Here is a 16,971-nt window from a genome sequence, read left to right on the forward strand (position 1 = left end):
TAACCTATCGGTTTACTTGCTTAACGAATCCACGAATAAGTTATTAATATTACGGTCTGCAGCCCGCAATACTGATAAATCATCGTTGTCTCGATAAGTAAGCAACAACTCTCGAGGGTGTAATATTACTATTTTGCCACTCATTGGGAGATACATACACACGTCTCAACTGCGTTTAATTACTACTTTCTAGGCAATAACAATAATAACAAATAGACTCTAACTAAGTCATTAAGAATAATTATCGTACCCCTAATCAAATCCAAATAATTCTGAGTATCTTGCAGTGATGTGTAGTTAACACATCCCTGGGCTTGTTGTCGTCTCCCACAACCTCTATTAATGTAAATACTTCGCTCGTGTACACCACGGCCTAACTGACCATAATTAATAGATCCAGGAACTTGCTGGATCGACGCCAGTTGTGGCAAAGAAGACTGTTAAGGCTTCTGTTGGCTTTGGACATAATTTGCAGTTCTATGTCCCATCTATCCACTTGTAAAGCGTCCACTGCTTTCTCGCCCACATTCTCAAAGGTGTCCATTATTGTACCTACAGCCCAAAGGTACATTTCCTTTACCAAAATCACCTTGTCTCTGAGATCTGGGATTACCAATACATCTATCACTTCGCCTCTGGTCAATGGCATTAAAACCTTTGCCAAAAGAACTAGAATTAGCTTTACTTCTTTTGAAGTTTCGAATCTTTCGAGGTTCTCGAGATGACTGGCCTTTATCCTTGTCATCATTCCTCTGATTCCCATTCCTTTATTCTTCTTCATCATTATCGCTGGACATAATCTCAAAGTCCTCAATTCTTAATAGAATCTCGTAAAACTCCTTGTAATAAGTACAATAGGTAGTGGTCGCCAAAGAACGCCACTTCTTCTTATTACCCAGCCGAAAACAATATAACACTTCAATCAAAATAGCAGCAATATTCGAATGGGACGAGGCAAGTCTGAGAACTTTCTATAATACTCATTGATCGTCAGCTTTCCTTGTCTCACATTTGCAAACTCTTGCTTTCTACCATCATAAGATGCCAAAGGAAATAATTCTTTTCTTTAAACAAATCCTTAAACAATTCTCAATCGGCTGTTTCCTTCGGTGACAACGAATTATACTCCTGTTTCCTCCAGGATACAAGTTCATAACTCAAACCAGGTAGTCGTCTCAACCCTTCTGTCAAAAGGAAGATTCCTTTGACTTGCATAATCCAAAACATCTTTTCCAAATGATTAAGCCATCGCTTTGCTCCCTTAGGTCCATCATTTCATAAGGTGATTCAAATTCAACTCATAACCCATCTTAAAATGTCCCTTTTTGATAATATACTGAATCACCAAAATAATAGTTTCCCCTAACAGCTAAATCAGGGAGACTAAATTCCTCTAACTACGTGGTTTGCTACGAGGCGGTGTAGTTCTGACAGAATTCACTAGAACTTCTCAAGATGTCCAAGATTGAAACTAGGCTCTGATACCAACTTGACACACCCCGTCCCGAAGGAGGGCATGCTGGCCGTCACGTGAGAGTGACGTAACCATTTGCACAGTTCAGAAGCTTTAAAATATACAACTTCTAAAATGAAACACCCGAAGGTGAGTCCTTATTTGGTCCATTCTGTCAGAACACCGTTGAATTTCCTCGTAGTCACCACACCTTTGCAATTCTTGAACCTGGAGGGGCGCAAAACAAAATTGAGTGGGTCAGCAAAACGAACGTATTCAAAACCTTCTTTTCTCTTTTGCATATACTAACCCCTCGCTGTAAAACAAGTATAGTTTCCCAGAAAATAACATATATACGTATGTATAGATATGCCAATCATGCTCAAAGATATATCATTCATGCTCATAAATATGCCATTCATGCTCGAGAATATGCCACAACGGAAACTCATAATCAAATGTAAGTGCTCAAGCGTAATTCACATCAATAACATATAATCTGGCAGCCGGGAGTCACCTAACGTGACCTGTACGGCTGCATTTAGAGCTCCACTCTCAACTCAATAACTGAATCTGCACACGAGTCGGAACCACCTAACGTGGTCTGTACGACAGGCTGGGTGTAATATATATATGCTCTAGTGCTACGATCACGTGAAGCTGTGCGATAAATCGCGGGTCACCTACAAGTCGGAACCACCTAATGTGGTCTGTACGACAGGCTTGCACCTAACTTGGATCCAAGGCGAGCATGCGGTGCTGGTGAACATACACGTGAAGGCTGTGCCCTGGCCTCGGGCGGGAGCACTAACACCGGGGGTGCAGATAATGAGCTCTCTAATCCTCTCAAACTACTACTGCATACAAACATGAATACCACTTACCTGTCACTTACCTGTGCGTCCACAGCACCAAATACACATATATAAATGCATGCCACTACTAATGCATGTGATGACAGTATTTCAATCGTATTCCAAACGTATTTCGTACGTATATCAAATGTATTTCAAAGGTAGCTTACCTGGGCCTCCTCAGCACCATGCAACAGTATGCATAATTATGATAATGCACATATTAAAATATGATGCATATATGACAGAATATTAAATTCGTATTTCTTTTAAAATACGTTTTCTGGGAAATACGTCAAACATACGTATATATATACTGAAAAGTAACTGCCCATTCACATATCACATCGACGTCTCGTAGGTCCCTGAACCTCCCCTAGCTTGGTTACATTCTTCCTCTGTATAATTTTCACCTATACAAACAGTAACCAAATTGACATTATTTAATGCACATACACCAAACATTCGTCCATAACTTTCTCATACGTTGCTCAATTTGGGTGTATGAATATACCACGGTGATCTACACGACGTCACGAACGCGTGACAATTTTCAGAACTCAATTTGGAGCTCTCACGCGCCCCCACGCGCCCTGTTCACGCGCTGCCCACGCGCGCGTCTTCTTCCTCGCGTCGCCGGACTGGTTTCGCCGGAGATGGTGTTTTGCCGGAATTTCTGGGTAAATTTCAAAGTGTCATAACTTCTTCATTTCTTAACCATTTTCGACGTACTATATATCAAAATGAAGGTATTGACGAGACGAACACATCCATACCTGCCTTGACCCTTAACTCGCCGTGGTTTCGCCGGAAAACCCCTTGAAAGCTCCGGCCAACTTTGACCACAATGATCCCGACGTCCAAACTTCTCCAACGAAGTACTCCGAGGCTCCTTAGGACCTCACTAAGACATCTATGAGCTTCAAAATCCCAAAAACAAGCTAGATTAAATTCGCATGAACAGTGTTCAAAACGGATTACCTCGAATCGACGCGAAAACGAAGGATTTCTCACCTGAAAATGGTATGGTTGTACTCGTACGAGCTTCACGAGTCCAAAAATGCCCTTGGTTCCTTCGATCCATCAAGGTTTGGGTGATTTGTGTGTCGTCCGTACGTTTTTGAAGAAAGAAGAAGAAAGAACGGAGCTCGGGAGAGAGAGAGAGACAGAAAAGAGACAGAGGGAGGGAATCCCGGGAAAGAAAGAGAGTGTATGAGTGTGTGTGGTCCTACAACACCATACAACACAAAACTACACGTAAAGTAACGAACTAGGGGTAAAATTGTAATTTCAAATGTACGTTTCGATATTTCCGGGACGGGATGTCACAGAAAAACCTTTTTTATAACCGCCATTACACGCTTCTTAGGATGTTTTGAATGTGTTTAAAAATAAAGAAAATAATATTTAATAAACAACTGATCATATCACATTATTGCTAACTCATTGTGAGATTAAACCCACCCCCTCCCCTTAGTGTAGATAATATCGTTTGTTACAAAAAAAAAAAAAAAAAAATCAATCATTTGACAACTTATTTAATCACATTATTATCCGCGTGTGAAAAACTTTTTTTATGACTGACATTACACGTCTCTTAAGATGTTTTGAACGTGTTTAAAAATAGAGAAATTGAATCACATTATTGATAGCCTATTGTGAGGTACTAATTATAAAAATAAAAAAACAGCACCAAAAAATTAATTATTAAAAAAATACTCTTAAAATGATGAAAATGCATCTGGCTTATTTGATGCATTATTTTGGGATGCCTTATTTTTTTGTCTTGAGGGCATTTTTGTTCAAATTTTTTTGTTGAAGCTTGGTGACACCAACGTGACTTACACATTTTAAATGTAAGAAGTAACCTCTCATAAACCAATTAAAGCAGCTGAATTCACATAATAAAATCGGTCTCTATAGAATTTACATTAAGAATAGAGAAAATAATATTTAATAAACAATTGATTGAATTATATTATTGCTAGCCATTGTGAGGCCAAGCTCACACTTTTCCCCTTAGTGTAGATAATATTGTTTGTTAAAAAAAAATTATTATTTTATAATTAATTTAATTACATTATTATCCGCATGCGAAAGACCTTTTTTATAACCAGCATTACACGCTTCTTACAGTGTTTTGAACGTGTTTAAAAATAGAGAAAATAATTTAATAAATAACTAATCGAATCACATTATTGCTAGCCTATTATGGGGCTAAGCACATCCCCTCCCCTTAATGTAGATAATATAGTAAAAAACAATCATTTGACAACTTATTCAATCACATTATTATCCACTTGTGAAAGACATTTTTTATATCACGTAGGCACCATCAACTTTGTCATTTGTTTATTATTTTCTCTCTTCCCTTTCATTTTTTTATTCTTTACACATGAGACAAAAACATTGGTGTCACCCACTTTGACAAAAATAATTGGACCAAAATGTCCCTCAGCCAAAAAAATTCAAAACCTGCCCAAAATCATATTTCAAATTATGCAAGGGTAAATTGGTAATTTGGCTATCAAAAATCCACTGTGCTGCACTGTTCATCACAACTCCGGCCTCATATATAATAGATAAGAAGAAAAAAGCAAAGTATCTAATCAAATTGCATCTTCCCATTACCTATTACAAGTAGTATAATAACAGAAGCAGCAACAAAATAGTATGCTACTTTTATGTCTCTCGATCTTTTGCTCCCGAAGTTGATTGGATAAACGGAACTCTTGTTCGGATAAAACAGACCCCAGTGCTGCTCCACAGCATCGCCGGGCTTCATGTTCTCATTAAACATGGAAAAAAAATGTACGTCTCGATGGAGCTTCCCGGCCGCCTTGGAGTTCCACTGGACGATAAGACATGCTTTATTAAATTGAGTTGTATCTTTGCGCATTGCTTGGTGTTGTCACGTTTCCATTCCCGTCGGAGGCCCAACCTGTGTCAGACACCACCATCTGGACACGAGGCGCCGCTGCTTTCTTCAGTGATGCGTATAGTCCATCCACCATGGCATCAAACAGGTTGTAGTTAACTTAGACCACCATCGGTCACGACAGCACTGTTAGAAGTGAACAATGCATAAGATAGGGGGATGTCTTTTGAGTTTCCACTGTAGGGAAAATAAGTACACACATTGGCTAGTAATGGCACAGTGATGTCGTTTAGGTAACGCGCGATAGGCACCATGTAAGCCATAGCGGCTTCAGAAAAGTTCGCGGCCGAAGGAGGGTAAGATTCACACAAAACTGATGTTGCAATTGAAGCTGAGACCTTGATGTGATCAAGACCCCTAGACCTCAATGCCTTTTGCAAGGTTTGCATTGCTGGGAGGACATATTGGGCAAGCTCTCCTGGGATGACCTGCCAACGGCAATATATCAAAATTGAACTTGGCGCGAATAAGGCTTCATGTTTATTGTGACCCAGTTCTCAGCGGTGGAGTTGGAGCTTGCAAGTTGTTGAAGATCCTCATTCTTCACATTGACTAGGAGATTGATGCCAGAATTGCGAAGGGCCTCAAGGGCTTCTTGGTTTGGATTGTAGAGTCTCATTCGATCATTATTATTCAATTTGTACATGTCGATTACTTCTCTTGGTGGTGGCAAGTCGTTGGCCACCATTCCATAGCATACTCCGATTGGAGAACCACCTGCAGAATTCGGTCCAAGTGCTAGCGAAAGTCCGATTGGAGATCCTCATTCCTACAAGCATTGGGGCAAAGCCTTTGCCAGGTCGGTCCTATACATGTTGATCCTAATCGAAAAACAAACGACAATGTCATTGATGGGAGCAAGCCATATATATAAGTGTCGAACCTTAAACTTTATACTTACAAGTGGAGGTACTACTACCACACCGGACTACTAGCGGCAATGTATTCTCATGTATAATACTCAGCTCGTAACATTCATTTCTAGTGCAATAATCTTATCTCCATATAAGTTTCGATTTCGTATGCTTAAATTGTTGCGCAAATACAGATAGAATCTACAGCAGCACAGCCAGAAATTCATATTAAGAGTCCCTCTTAGACCGTGGAAAAAAAAGAGAGGATGTTCTAACTACAACAAAAACTTCACACTCTCACTTTACAAAACTAGAACTAGCTTCCTAATACATTTGACTATCCATCAAAAATAATTATTTTTTAATTTTACATTTATATTTAACCCTTGATCTCAAGAAGTATGTTCAATATGTTCAGTATGTTCTGCAGCTTGATCTTCTGCTGCACCACTAGGTGAACCAGGAACAAATGGAACAAAACCCCGTCCCCCGAAAACCGGTCTCATGAACTTGTCATCAAACTTTCTCCAAAAGTAGTGAACAGTTGAAGTTGGATATGTTATTAACAACCTAAAGCTGCTTGGTTTTCTGGCTGGCTCACTGTTGCCTCCCTCACTTGCCTCGCCGGTTTCCAGGAAATGTAGCCTCAAGTCTTCTAGGCTAGGCATATCAGTTGCATCTGAAATGTTTGCTTTTGCATGTGGATGCATCAGAGCTGAGATTAATGGCTTTGTGATGGAGCCAAATACCTGTTTGGATAAGAGGAAAAAGGATTCTAAAGACCGATTTTCATATGTGACAAATTCAATGACCAAGAACAAAAATGGCGATTTTCTTTCGTGCTTCATAGCACCAAATGAAAACAGTAGTAATGTACTAGTCCGGGGACTCAAGCTACCAACACGAGATGATATGAAAAGTGAGTTCGCACTTAGTGCTCCTTACTGCAATGAGTCCTACAACTATACATCAATGGATAATATGCATTGCCTTTTCAGTGGCCCAGATTCACTCGTGAAATTCAGCAATGCACGATATTCATTGAAGTATTCTAGAATTTTCATATTGTGCAATATAAGTTATAGAGACGCAAGCATACCACAGTGCTGAAGAGAACAACAATTATGGTACTGGTGATCATCAAAGAACTATCTTGCGTTGATGTCGTTTCGGTATTGTCTGCAAACTGCATTATCAGATTGTGCTACTTAGTACTTCTGCAGAACCGAAAAATTTTGATCTGTTAGGTTTCGAAACAGCACAACTTACTTGGTTGTATGACAACGCAATAGTGACTGCACCCCTCATTAGGCCTGCCCACCACATTGTAAACTGGTCTTTGAACTCGATTTTCGTACCATCTCTTTTCTTAAAGCAGTTTTTGATGTTCGCAATCGGGAAGACAAATGCTGCCCTTCCGACTAATACTAGACCAAACAGGATTGAACTGACACCAACTGAAGTCCCCGGACTGAACGAAAGAGTACGTTACAAGTCAGGCAGAACATGTTTCAACATTATAACATCAGAGTCGGGAAAATATACAATTTCTTCGAACTTGTTTTTCGTGTTATTATGAAGTATTTAATGAAGATAATATTAAGATGACTTAGATTAGTGAGATGATTACCTTGCCTTGCTGGCTTTCCATTTGTCAATGTCCAAGGCATCCATGCCAACATAAAGGAATATAAAGGTTTCTGCAATGAATGACAATGTTGCAAATGCATGCCTGAAAGAAACCATCAAACAATACGGATTAAAGATTCATATCTCGCATTTCCTTTCAGGCTCGTACGAATAGTAACTCAACCAGCGGATAATCTGTTCTTACTTGGTTGTTACCCTCGAGCTTTCTGTAACATTGTGCCAAGTATAATGTGACATAACTATGCCGCAGAAAAACACTGTCAAAATTCCACTTAGATTCAGAAGCTGCAAAAGAAAGTAAATTTAGATATAGTTTACTCTTATCTCGTTAAATTCCACTCTGAAATCAGTTCATTTGATCCATTGTGATAAATGATTTTGTGGCAGATACTAAGCAAAGTTCATAAAATTAGTCAAAACCAGATTCTGATTAGCAAGTTTTGCATTTGCTAGATGTTTTTGGTGGGATTGCCGCTAAATATATAGATGATCGATTACCATAAATGCATTAACAAGATAGACTGATTACAAGATATCGAGAAGAACTAGAGAAGTACTTTGGTATTAAAAGTCAAAATCAGTTCTTAGTTCTCTGAGGTTCACACCTAGGTAGTGTAAAAACCAGTACTAATTATGGGATTTTTGTTTAAGGTACCTCAGCCAACATGTATGACAAATAAGCCATAAGAATCATCAGCGCAACTTCACGATCTGTAGAATGCCTGTTCGAAAGAAAATCATAATGTCAGGGAACGCAACTCATTAGTATGGAACATACTAGAACAAGCATAGGGTTACACAGATGAGGAAATGCAGCACCAAAGGCTAAAATTTGAAGTGTCTGCTCATACCTTCCAAAGTAAAGCGTTTTTATGATATAAGCGCTAATCAGACCGGCCTGAAACATTTTGATAAATCATGTTAGAACATAGATCAAGCTCTCTGATACAGTCCAAACAAAGTGATTCCTCACTATTTAAGCAAGAATCTACAACTTACTGCTACACCAAGAAGAGTACTGGTGAAGAAGAGGTAAAGAAAATTCCCCAACAAGGTCAACGCTGTAAGCGCGCTGACGTTGCTGACATCTAGCGATTGTACTGCATTGAAAAGCACAATGGAGGTGGCATCATTCACTACTCCTTCCCCAAACACGACACTGTAAAGAAACGGTGTCTCATCTTGATTTAGAACCTTTGCACATGAGAATAAGATTACAAGATTAGGCATGAGTTGAAGAACGTTGTATTCAGATTGAGATTATAGATTACCTGCAATGTACAAACTGAATCAGTTGCTGAGAATATGGCACCAATCGCTGCACATAGAGGATCCGGTAAGCACAAATGATAACTATATAATATAACCATGAAAACATATCATTTGTATCGAAACCATGATTCGTAAATGGATTTGTACTTACCTAGGAAGTCCTTAATGGTCAGAGTTGAGAAACCAAATCTATTGAAAAGTAAATCGGCACCTACAAAATGTTTCCAAAAAGAGCAGCAGTTAGAAGATAAATTAATTATAATTCCATCACAGAAGCAATTTCCGCACTCCTGTTTATGTCTGGCCTCTGAGAAGGAGAAAAGTTGTGTGCGGAAATCATTACCCTTCCATTAAATTTCAAAAGATTTCAGGTCTTACCTAGTGATATGAGGCAGAAAGAAATTACTGTACCGACGATTCCAAACAACAAAATTGTGGTGAAATTCTTGAAAAACTGCTTTTTCTTGACCTGGAAACTGAACAATATCAAAACTTCAGAGATCAGAAACAATTCTTCATCATAACTTGAAGATCCCATGTGACAAAATTTAAGATTTGCATCCTAAATTCAAGCACATAGGTGATATTTCGAGATCCAAATTCGAACATCATGAAAGAAATTTCAAACCAAGCATTAAAATCGAAGCTGAAATTTCATAGAATTGAAAGTTGATTCATACCCGGCATTGAAAATGATTGGAGGAAGTAGATACAGAAAGAACAAGTCCTCGCTAAAGATCAAAATCCTCGAGCTTTCGAACCCTGTCACCAGCAACACCACCACTCCAGCAACCAAACCCTGAAACCCAACAACACAAAAACAAAGTTAAACAACACAAAACACTGAAATTTTGCATAATTTTCGTGTTCTTGGCCAGAAAATTTCGACACAAAAACTATATGACACAAACAAAAGTGTACAACATTTTACACACCAAGAGAAGGGCAGTGATCGATTCATTGGCCCAGCGGTTCTCTTCGAGCAAATGACCGATAATTATACAAACGCAAAGGAGCGTGAAGAACACAGTGAGTGCAACGACAGTGCTGGTGTTGAGAAATGAAGATTCTTGAAGTGGCAACTGAGACTGTATGGTTTCAAGAACTGCCATTTTTTTTTGGGTTTTTGTGTATATGAATTTGGCATTCACCTGGTCGGATTCGAGTTCGATCCGAATCGGAGACGAGAGGACAGAGCGGAGACAAACTGGAGTTTCTGGACCACGAAAAAGAACTGAAGTTTCTTGAAGTGATGAGGCTTCTGTGTTGGTTTTGTGTATGGTTGTCTTTGAATAGGACGGGTTTGGTTTGGACCATAAAAATGGAGGGAAGAATGGTAGTTGATGGCCATCCTCATTAAAATGAATTCATATGGGATCCAATTCCGTAATTTTCACATATTTAATTTTATTTACTTTGCACGTTTAATTTTAGTAGGTTAAGAAGTAATTTACGCACGTTTAATTTTATTCTAATAAGTTTTAAACACATGTTTTTTTTTCTTTTTCCAACTTTTAGATTCGATTGAATCAAAAATCATGTGCTGAATAAAAAACTACATGCGGAAATTACTGCTGATTGCACATATACAAGTAACGCTAACGCAAGATGTAGTGAATCTTACAGTAGGGCTTCAAACATAACAATGACAGTGATAGCATTGTCCGGCCACACACTTTTCACTGCCGTATGGTATGTGTGTGGGACTTTGTTCTCACATTTTCACACGTACGAGACGAACGTGCCGTATCATATGTGTGATGATCTAGTGTCCTTCCAGCTTTTCCACAGGCAGACGTGGCAAAAGTTTCCAATCAAAACATGTGTCGATTTGCAGGTGACGATCTGAGGGGTCCCACTTTGATCAGATCTTAATCTCACTTCCCTCCTCGGATACTCCTCTCGAGGGAGAGTGACCAACGACGATGATGCATCCTGCATGATCAGGTGACTGATCACGACAAACTTTTAATTGTAACAGGAACACAAATAATACATTATGTGTTAAATATGTAAGTGGTAAAAAAATTTAATTTTTAGGTTAATAACTTTTTAACACGCATAACCCACCATTTATATAAGAACATGTGATATACCACCTCGTATGACGGTCACACTAAAAAATCTCTCAAACTCCAAGTAATTAATCAATCAAATAACACCTTTTAAAATCAAGTTTTAATTATCCAAGATAGTCAAGGTCTTTTTTTGGCTCTATTTGGGGGAAATTTTTTTTTGTCAAGGTCTTTCTTTGGCTCTATTTGGGGGGGGGGGGGAATTTTTTGTGTGTTAGCATACGGGCGAGTACATACGTGTAATAAATAATTGGTTAAAAATTTAAAAAGAAATATTTTAACTAATTATATTATTATATTTAATGTATCTGACCGTATTTTCAACAAACTATAAAGTTCTCTTATTTAAGAACATCATGGGTAATTTACAGTTCCAACTTTTGTAACTTTTGCACATGCACATGATATTTTGTATTGTTTTTAAATATTGTTTTTACGGGTTTTGACTTCATCTCCTCAAATCTTTTTCTTATACTTTTTTTATTATTGAAAAATAATGAAGGAGGAAGAGGCAAAGGTTTTTTATTTTAGTATAGTTGTCTTCACCTCTACATAAGAATGTAGATTTCTCGTAAGCAACTATTGTCGAGAATTCTCGTACGCAACTACTGTTGAAGAGCTCATGTCGTATAATCTTTCTCCACTTAATACTATATGAAAGTTGTAAAATATCCAAAAATAATCAGTATCTTAGAATAGTAGTATTTTGTAGGCCAATTGTTATTAGTTGCAAACTTACAAGCAAGCATATGGGGTCAAATTCTCAAATATCAATTTAGTTATAATATCGATCGAGCTAGACGATCACTATTAGAAAATGTATAGTTAAATCGACAAAGTCTCATATCACTTGCCATCACATCAGTTGATTGAACTTAGCTAGAAGTTCTTGAGCTTCTTCACCTAACTAATCGGTTTTGGTTTATAGATTGTTAGTCTCGGTTGCCTGCATGTATGATTGTATCTCCTTATTATACACATTAAAACAATAAAAAATTTCCCAAATAAATAATTAAGGTTCTAAAAGATATTAGACGCTAATTGGAATAAGTCCTGAAGTTTAGTGCCTAAGCGGCTATGCGGACTTAAGTAATTTTATTATTTCTTATAAAAATAAGCATCTGCTTATACTTAAAAATTACATAACTTCGTTGAGATACATAAACTGGAAAATAGAATAACATATAGATTATAAAATATTAGAATATAATGAAAACATGAGAAACAAATGTATAATGTGTGTTTATCTAAGTATTCAACAAGTCTTTTTGACCCAAAAAAAAAAAAAAAAAAAAAAAAAATCAACAAGTCTCCTACAATTTATTAAAAAAGTGAAATGCAAAATAAAAGTTATCTATTTTTTGTCAAAGTGAAAGTCGCGACCTAGACGGGTGCCTAAGCAAGTCTATGCGTCATTTCTTAATTCCCCAACACTTAGGAATTAATTGGAGCTAAAGCTAGCCATCTAGCACTTAGACAAGGTCTGGGTGGTGTTAGACAGAAATATAGTGTGAATAATTGAGGAAACGATAGTCATTCGATTTTAGTTTTTTTTTAGTTTTTATTTTTTGTACTTTAAATTTGATGGAGAATGGTAGGAGAGACGAAAAGACAATATAGAAGAATAAGTAAACACAATATCTTTAAAAAACAATTTAAAAACAATTTTTAGTTTTCGTTTATCGATTTTATTTTCTTATGCATATAATTCTGAGAATTTTAACGAAAAACTCCTGATACTGTTCATTTTAACAAAAAACAACATTTTTACACTAAAAATTTAATCCTGATAGTATTCATCTTATTATCTCAAAAGCCAAATCATATTAATTAAGTCAAAATCCAATTCTCGTTAAAAATAAAAAATTTTAAATCTTTTTCATTAGTTTTTCTTATAATTTTCCCATCATTCTTCACCTACTCCCCTCATTTCCAATTTAATGATAGTTGATTAAGACTTAAACTTTCAACTTGCATGCGTAATTACTTGAACTGATCTCCTGCCGCTGATTGACCATCACGAGACTAATGACTATATATCAACCAAGGAATATCAAATATGCCAGTTCAATAATCTTATTATCTCTAGCCAAATCATATTAACTAAGTCAAAATCCAATTATATATTTGTTTTGTTTTCTTATATCAATAATTTGTGGAGATGTTGAGACGAGATTATATTCAATGGGCGCTGCCGGATTTGCAAGCTGCTGATGTCAACGTATTTAATGTCGGATGCATATTGAGACCTAGATGGCTCCAGGACCATTCAAAGTTTGAGAAATATACGTGTAAAGGTCCTTTGATATCCTCCAAATTCAAAATTTTCACAAAAAATTGCTTACTCTCTATATCTCCGACTCGTTTTCTTTCCAAAGCATCCAAAAATACAGCCGAATCCGATATGTTTTCAGTCATTTGATTGTGAAATCTCATAAAAAAACTGGGGGTACTGATGGTTTTAATGACGTTCGTTTAACAAAACTCGGATTAATACGTAGTTAAGCACCAGTAATGATCAACTAACGAGTTGAAGCCGAAAGAATTGTACACCACTCAAAGCCTTGTAATATCTCAACAATGATGCGAGGAGCCTCGACTGGAACCTTAATACAAGCTATTCTGCTTTCACACCGTCTTCAGATGACTCTAGAATTCGTCTACATTTCAAAAATGTTGAGCTGCAAATCTGCAACGCGCCTTCAAATCCGACATCCAAAACATACTACAAAACAGTCATCGATATAGCAGCAGAGCGAAGCTTCACACCATCATCATTCCACTTAGACTCTGGGGCAGTAGCTCCAGCGATATATGTCTATAACGGAAAATGGGGAGAAGTGTTAACTTGATGAAGATATAGAAACCTTTGCAGGAACGGTTTGTTGAGATTATAGTGTTCAAGTTCAAAGGTAGGGTTTTGAATGTTTCGAAACTATGTGTTGACAAACCTTTCCACCGTTAACAGCAGCTACAAGTGCTGCATGCTGTTGTTGTATACCAAACTCGTAGAAATAATAAGTCCTGAAACGTGTGGAATAACATATATCAAGATACATATTGCAAATAATATTTGCAAAAACATCCGAAAAATAACCTATGTTCTCATATGTTCTTCCACCAGCTATATTTTACAAATAGAGATGAGTTTTGAAGCCTTCCGAGTAGTGTATTTACAGACAAGAATTCATGATATTGAGTTAAATGTACGGAATGAAAGAATGGCAATAGCATAATAGGCGCGACTTCTTTCTTGAGAGAAATCAAACTTACCTAAAACCTTCTTCTTCCTTTATCTTTATAGCTCGGGCAGAGTATACAGTAGATCCAACTGCAATTGCAGAATGATTAGGATTAAGGATCAATACAAGACAAAGCTGAAGGAGGGGAAGCTGACAAGAGGTCTGCACACATTCCAATATTAGAATTTAGAACAAGGAGAATGTAAATCTCGATCAGCCCTTATGTAAAATCTCGATCAAACTCTTATGTAAAACTAAAGTTTTAAATCTAATTTTTTGGTTTACCAAATAAGAGGCCGAGAAGGCACAGATCGTGCTACAGTACATATACCTGGAATGAAGATTTTTGCAGCCTCCTTCAAGGAACCTAAATCCGTTATGTCTTTGGCCTGTCCAAGTTAGCATATATTATTGTAAATAGCATTTTATCAAGCAATTGAGAAAGAGTACGTAAATAAATCACCTAATGTGGATTCATGACGATGTAATGGAAGATGTTATGCTCCTAAAACCTGATCGGCCATGAATAAGACGGTGAAATTACTCTAAGATATGTAAATATATTGCAAGGTTTATATCTTAAGAAGCCAATATGTCTGAAGGGTCAGACTAGTAACAAAAGGTGAGCATTACGAAAGAACATTTCTCATAAGTAGGCGTAGTTTGCAAAACGTTGAATTCATGCCACCCATGATACATGGGATGAAAAGGAAGTCAGCGAGAAGGCTAAAAACTATCAACAAATCCATTTAGATGGCAGAAATCCAGTCAAACATAAATCTAAGAGGAAAAAACTTGCTATAGCACATCTAATATAACTGCAGAAGTTCCAGCCTGCCAAACTTTCCATCATTCTCCCCGCGCACAAAGAACACCAGAAAATATAACAATAAGCCTATGCAAAAAGAAAAAATGACCCCTATGTCTACCAAACTTTCCATTCGGCCAGCCACCACCTCAACCAACGTAGTGGCCAGAAACCAAAAAATTAACTAGAGAGAGCGAGAGAGAATAAGAAAAGGCCACAATATCCACAACCTAAAGCAGTACTGTTGTAAATATGCGTTAGCAATGAAACGAAGTAAATCAGTCCAGGACAAATTCTATACAGAAAAATCAATGACTGTCATTGCAAACCTCTAAAAAGGTGATCTTGAGTGAATTCGATGGGCGAATAACAACACTCACAACCTCATATCTGCATCAACAAATAACAAGGAGAAAAACAAATGAAAATGAATACGAATCACTGAAAAACATAACGTTCTACATTGTTAGCTTTGCTTCATGTAGAAAGAAAATTATCTTTAAAGATGTAATTTAGACCACACCGAGACCAATAAGTTAACATAACAAAAACTTTGAGGTGCAGCGAACTTGTAAAAATGGCATACCCATCAGCAGATGCAAAACGCGCCGCAAAGGTCTTGGGCTTTACCTTGTCTCCATAAAGGGACAACCCAGAATTGTAATCCTAGATTTTAAACATAATAACGCAGTCAGTTAGCAATGAAAATTTCGAGATTTCGTATTCTGAATCCTAATATTACCGGTATAAAATTTAACTTGAAGAAACAAAAAAAAATAACTCCAAAGTATCTCATATCTGAAGTTTCTGAAGAAGCAAAAATACCGAGTAACACAATCAACCCAAAAGGCAGTGGATTTGCATTGCCCGAAAAGGCAGTAACTTTACCAAATTGTAGTATGTTCTGGTACAAAATTCACAACTTGAAGAAACAAAAAATGAATTCTGAAGTTTCCGATATCAGAAGCAAAAATACCAAGTAATCCAATCAACTCGAAAGCGAATTACCCAAAAAAGGCAGTAGCTTTACCAGTTATAAACTCTATGTATATCCAGAGAACGAACTTCCCCTAAAGACTACCATTATCTCTCCTCCAAAATTAAGCCTAAAAAATGGATGCAAAAACATATGCTGCAAATTGGAACCACTCACAGAGTACCGAAAAACATATTGAATTTATCTAAAATTTATGGGGGACATAAGAATTTAGAAAATACTTCAAAGTTGTTGAATGCAATCTCACCTCCGGCTCCTGAACGTCCTGAAACTGAGGAGGGACCCTAATGGCGAACCCATCTCCGAAGAACTGGAACCAATTTTTCGTGTTGGCGATGCCGGAAAGAGCCGGCCTTGGAAGCGGCGGAGGAGATTCCGGTGAAGAATGGGCAACTGGGTGTTGCTGAGGGGTCAGAGAAATGAGGAAGAGGGAGGTTGTCTTGAGGATCAAGTTTCTTTTGGAGGAGGTAGGAGTCGTGGTGGTGGTAGTAGTGGTGGGGAGAGAGATTGTGGGTTTTGGGGTGGTGGGATTAGGGTTTTTGGGAGGATTTGGTGGGTGGGGAGAGAGGGAGAGAAGAAGAATGGCCATGAGAGAATGAGGATGGCATTCATGGCTGTTGAAAAATTTGGAGGGAGATAATGTGGGACAGGATTTGGGGGTTTTGTATGTCAGGATTGGGAAAGTTGGTTTTAGGGATTTGAAATTTTGGTTAAATGGAAAGGGTAGTTTGGTCATTTGGACTAAATTGTGCAAAAAGATGGAGATTTTTGCAACTAAATTGGTCACTTGAAATAATTGGATATTTTGACTCTTAACAAAAAAATTGT

At 37.4% G+C, this 16,971-nt stretch overlaps 2 protein-coding genes, 1 long non-coding RNA gene and 1 pseudogene across 3 annotated transcripts; all 4 read right to left on the reverse strand.

Moving 5' to 3' along the window:
* Positions 1 to 1,561: 1,561 nt before the first annotated feature.
* Positions 1,562 to 3,451, reverse strand: LOC148692153 (uncharacterized). The gene is made up of 5 exons (XR_015954509.1): positions 3,322 to 3,451; positions 3,084 to 3,227; positions 2,822 to 2,983; positions 2,647 to 2,720; positions 1,562 to 1,681 (listed from the first exon to the last, which is right to left on the reverse strand). It is a non-coding gene; the product is annotated as an uncharacterized LOC148692153 (long non-coding RNA).
* A 1,461-nt stretch (positions 3,452 to 4,912) lies between these two features.
* On the reverse strand, positions 4,913 to 6,444 carry LOC137745465 (glucan endo-1,3-beta-glucosidase pseudogene; annotated as a pseudogene).
* Positions 6,295 to 10,380, reverse strand: LOC137745234 (sodium/hydrogen exchanger 1). The gene is made up of 13 exons (XM_068485148.2): positions 9,957 to 10,380; positions 9,702 to 9,820; positions 9,400 to 9,497; positions 9,173 to 9,232; positions 9,021 to 9,067; positions 8,749 to 8,943; positions 8,601 to 8,647; positions 8,405 to 8,471; positions 7,934 to 8,034; positions 7,730 to 7,831; positions 7,369 to 7,570; positions 7,199 to 7,285; positions 6,295 to 6,848 (listed from the first exon to the last, which is right to left on the reverse strand). Exons 1-13 carry the CDS (start codon positions 10,131 to 10,133, stop codon positions 6,492 to 6,494), a joined length of 1,659 nt encoding a protein of 552 aa, XP_068341249.2. The 5' UTR covers positions 10,134 to 10,380; the 3' UTR covers positions 6,295 to 6,491.
* A 3,104-nt stretch (positions 10,381 to 13,484) lies between these two features.
* LOC137745235 (uncharacterized) lies at positions 13,485 to 16,787 on the reverse strand. Its single transcript, XM_068485149.2, has 7 exons — positions 16,391 to 16,787; positions 15,733 to 15,812; positions 15,476 to 15,536; positions 14,670 to 14,727; positions 14,370 to 14,427; positions 14,048 to 14,120; positions 13,485 to 13,914 (listed from the first exon to the last, which is right to left on the reverse strand). The coding sequence occupies exons 1-7, from the start codon at positions 16,730 to 16,732 to the stop codon at positions 13,822 to 13,824; spliced, it is 765 nt and encodes a 254-aa protein (XP_068341250.2). The 5' UTR covers positions 16,733 to 16,787; the 3' UTR covers positions 13,485 to 13,821.
* Positions 16,788 to 16,971: the final 184 nt, after the last annotated feature.

Source organism: Pyrus communis, chromosome 12 (genome assembly GCF_041283825.1).
Source record: "Pyrus communis isolate YQ-2024b chromosome 12, ASM4128382v1, whole genome shotgun sequence".
Lineage (NCBI taxonomy): Eukaryota > Viridiplantae > Streptophyta > Magnoliopsida > Rosales > Rosaceae > Pyrus > Pyrus communis.

Coding starts and splice junctions, on each gene's coding strand:
- LOC137745235 (XM_068485149.2), bottom strand. CDS start 16,732: ATGGCCATTCTTCTTCTCTCCCTCTCTCCCCACCCACCAAATCCTCCC. Junction 15,537..15,732: donor CGTTTTGCATCTGCTGATGG/GTATGCCATTTT, acceptor TTGTTGATGCAG/ATATGAGGTTGTGAGTGTTG. Junction 13,915..14,047: donor CTGCTGTTAACGGTGGAAAG/GTTTGTCAACAC, acceptor TTTCCGTTATAG/ACATATATCGCTGGAGCTAC.
- LOC137745234 (XM_068485148.2), bottom strand. CDS start 10,133: ATGGCAGTTCTTGAAACCATACAGTCTCAGTTGCCACTTCAAGAATCT. Junction 9,233..9,399: donor TTTCTGCCTCATATCACTAG/GTAAGACCTGAA, acceptor AACATTTTGTAG/GTGCCGATTTACTTTTCAAT. Junction 7,832..7,933: donor AGCTCGAGGGTAACAACCAA/GTAAGAACAGAT, acceptor GGTTTCTTTCAG/GCATGCATTTGCAACATTGT.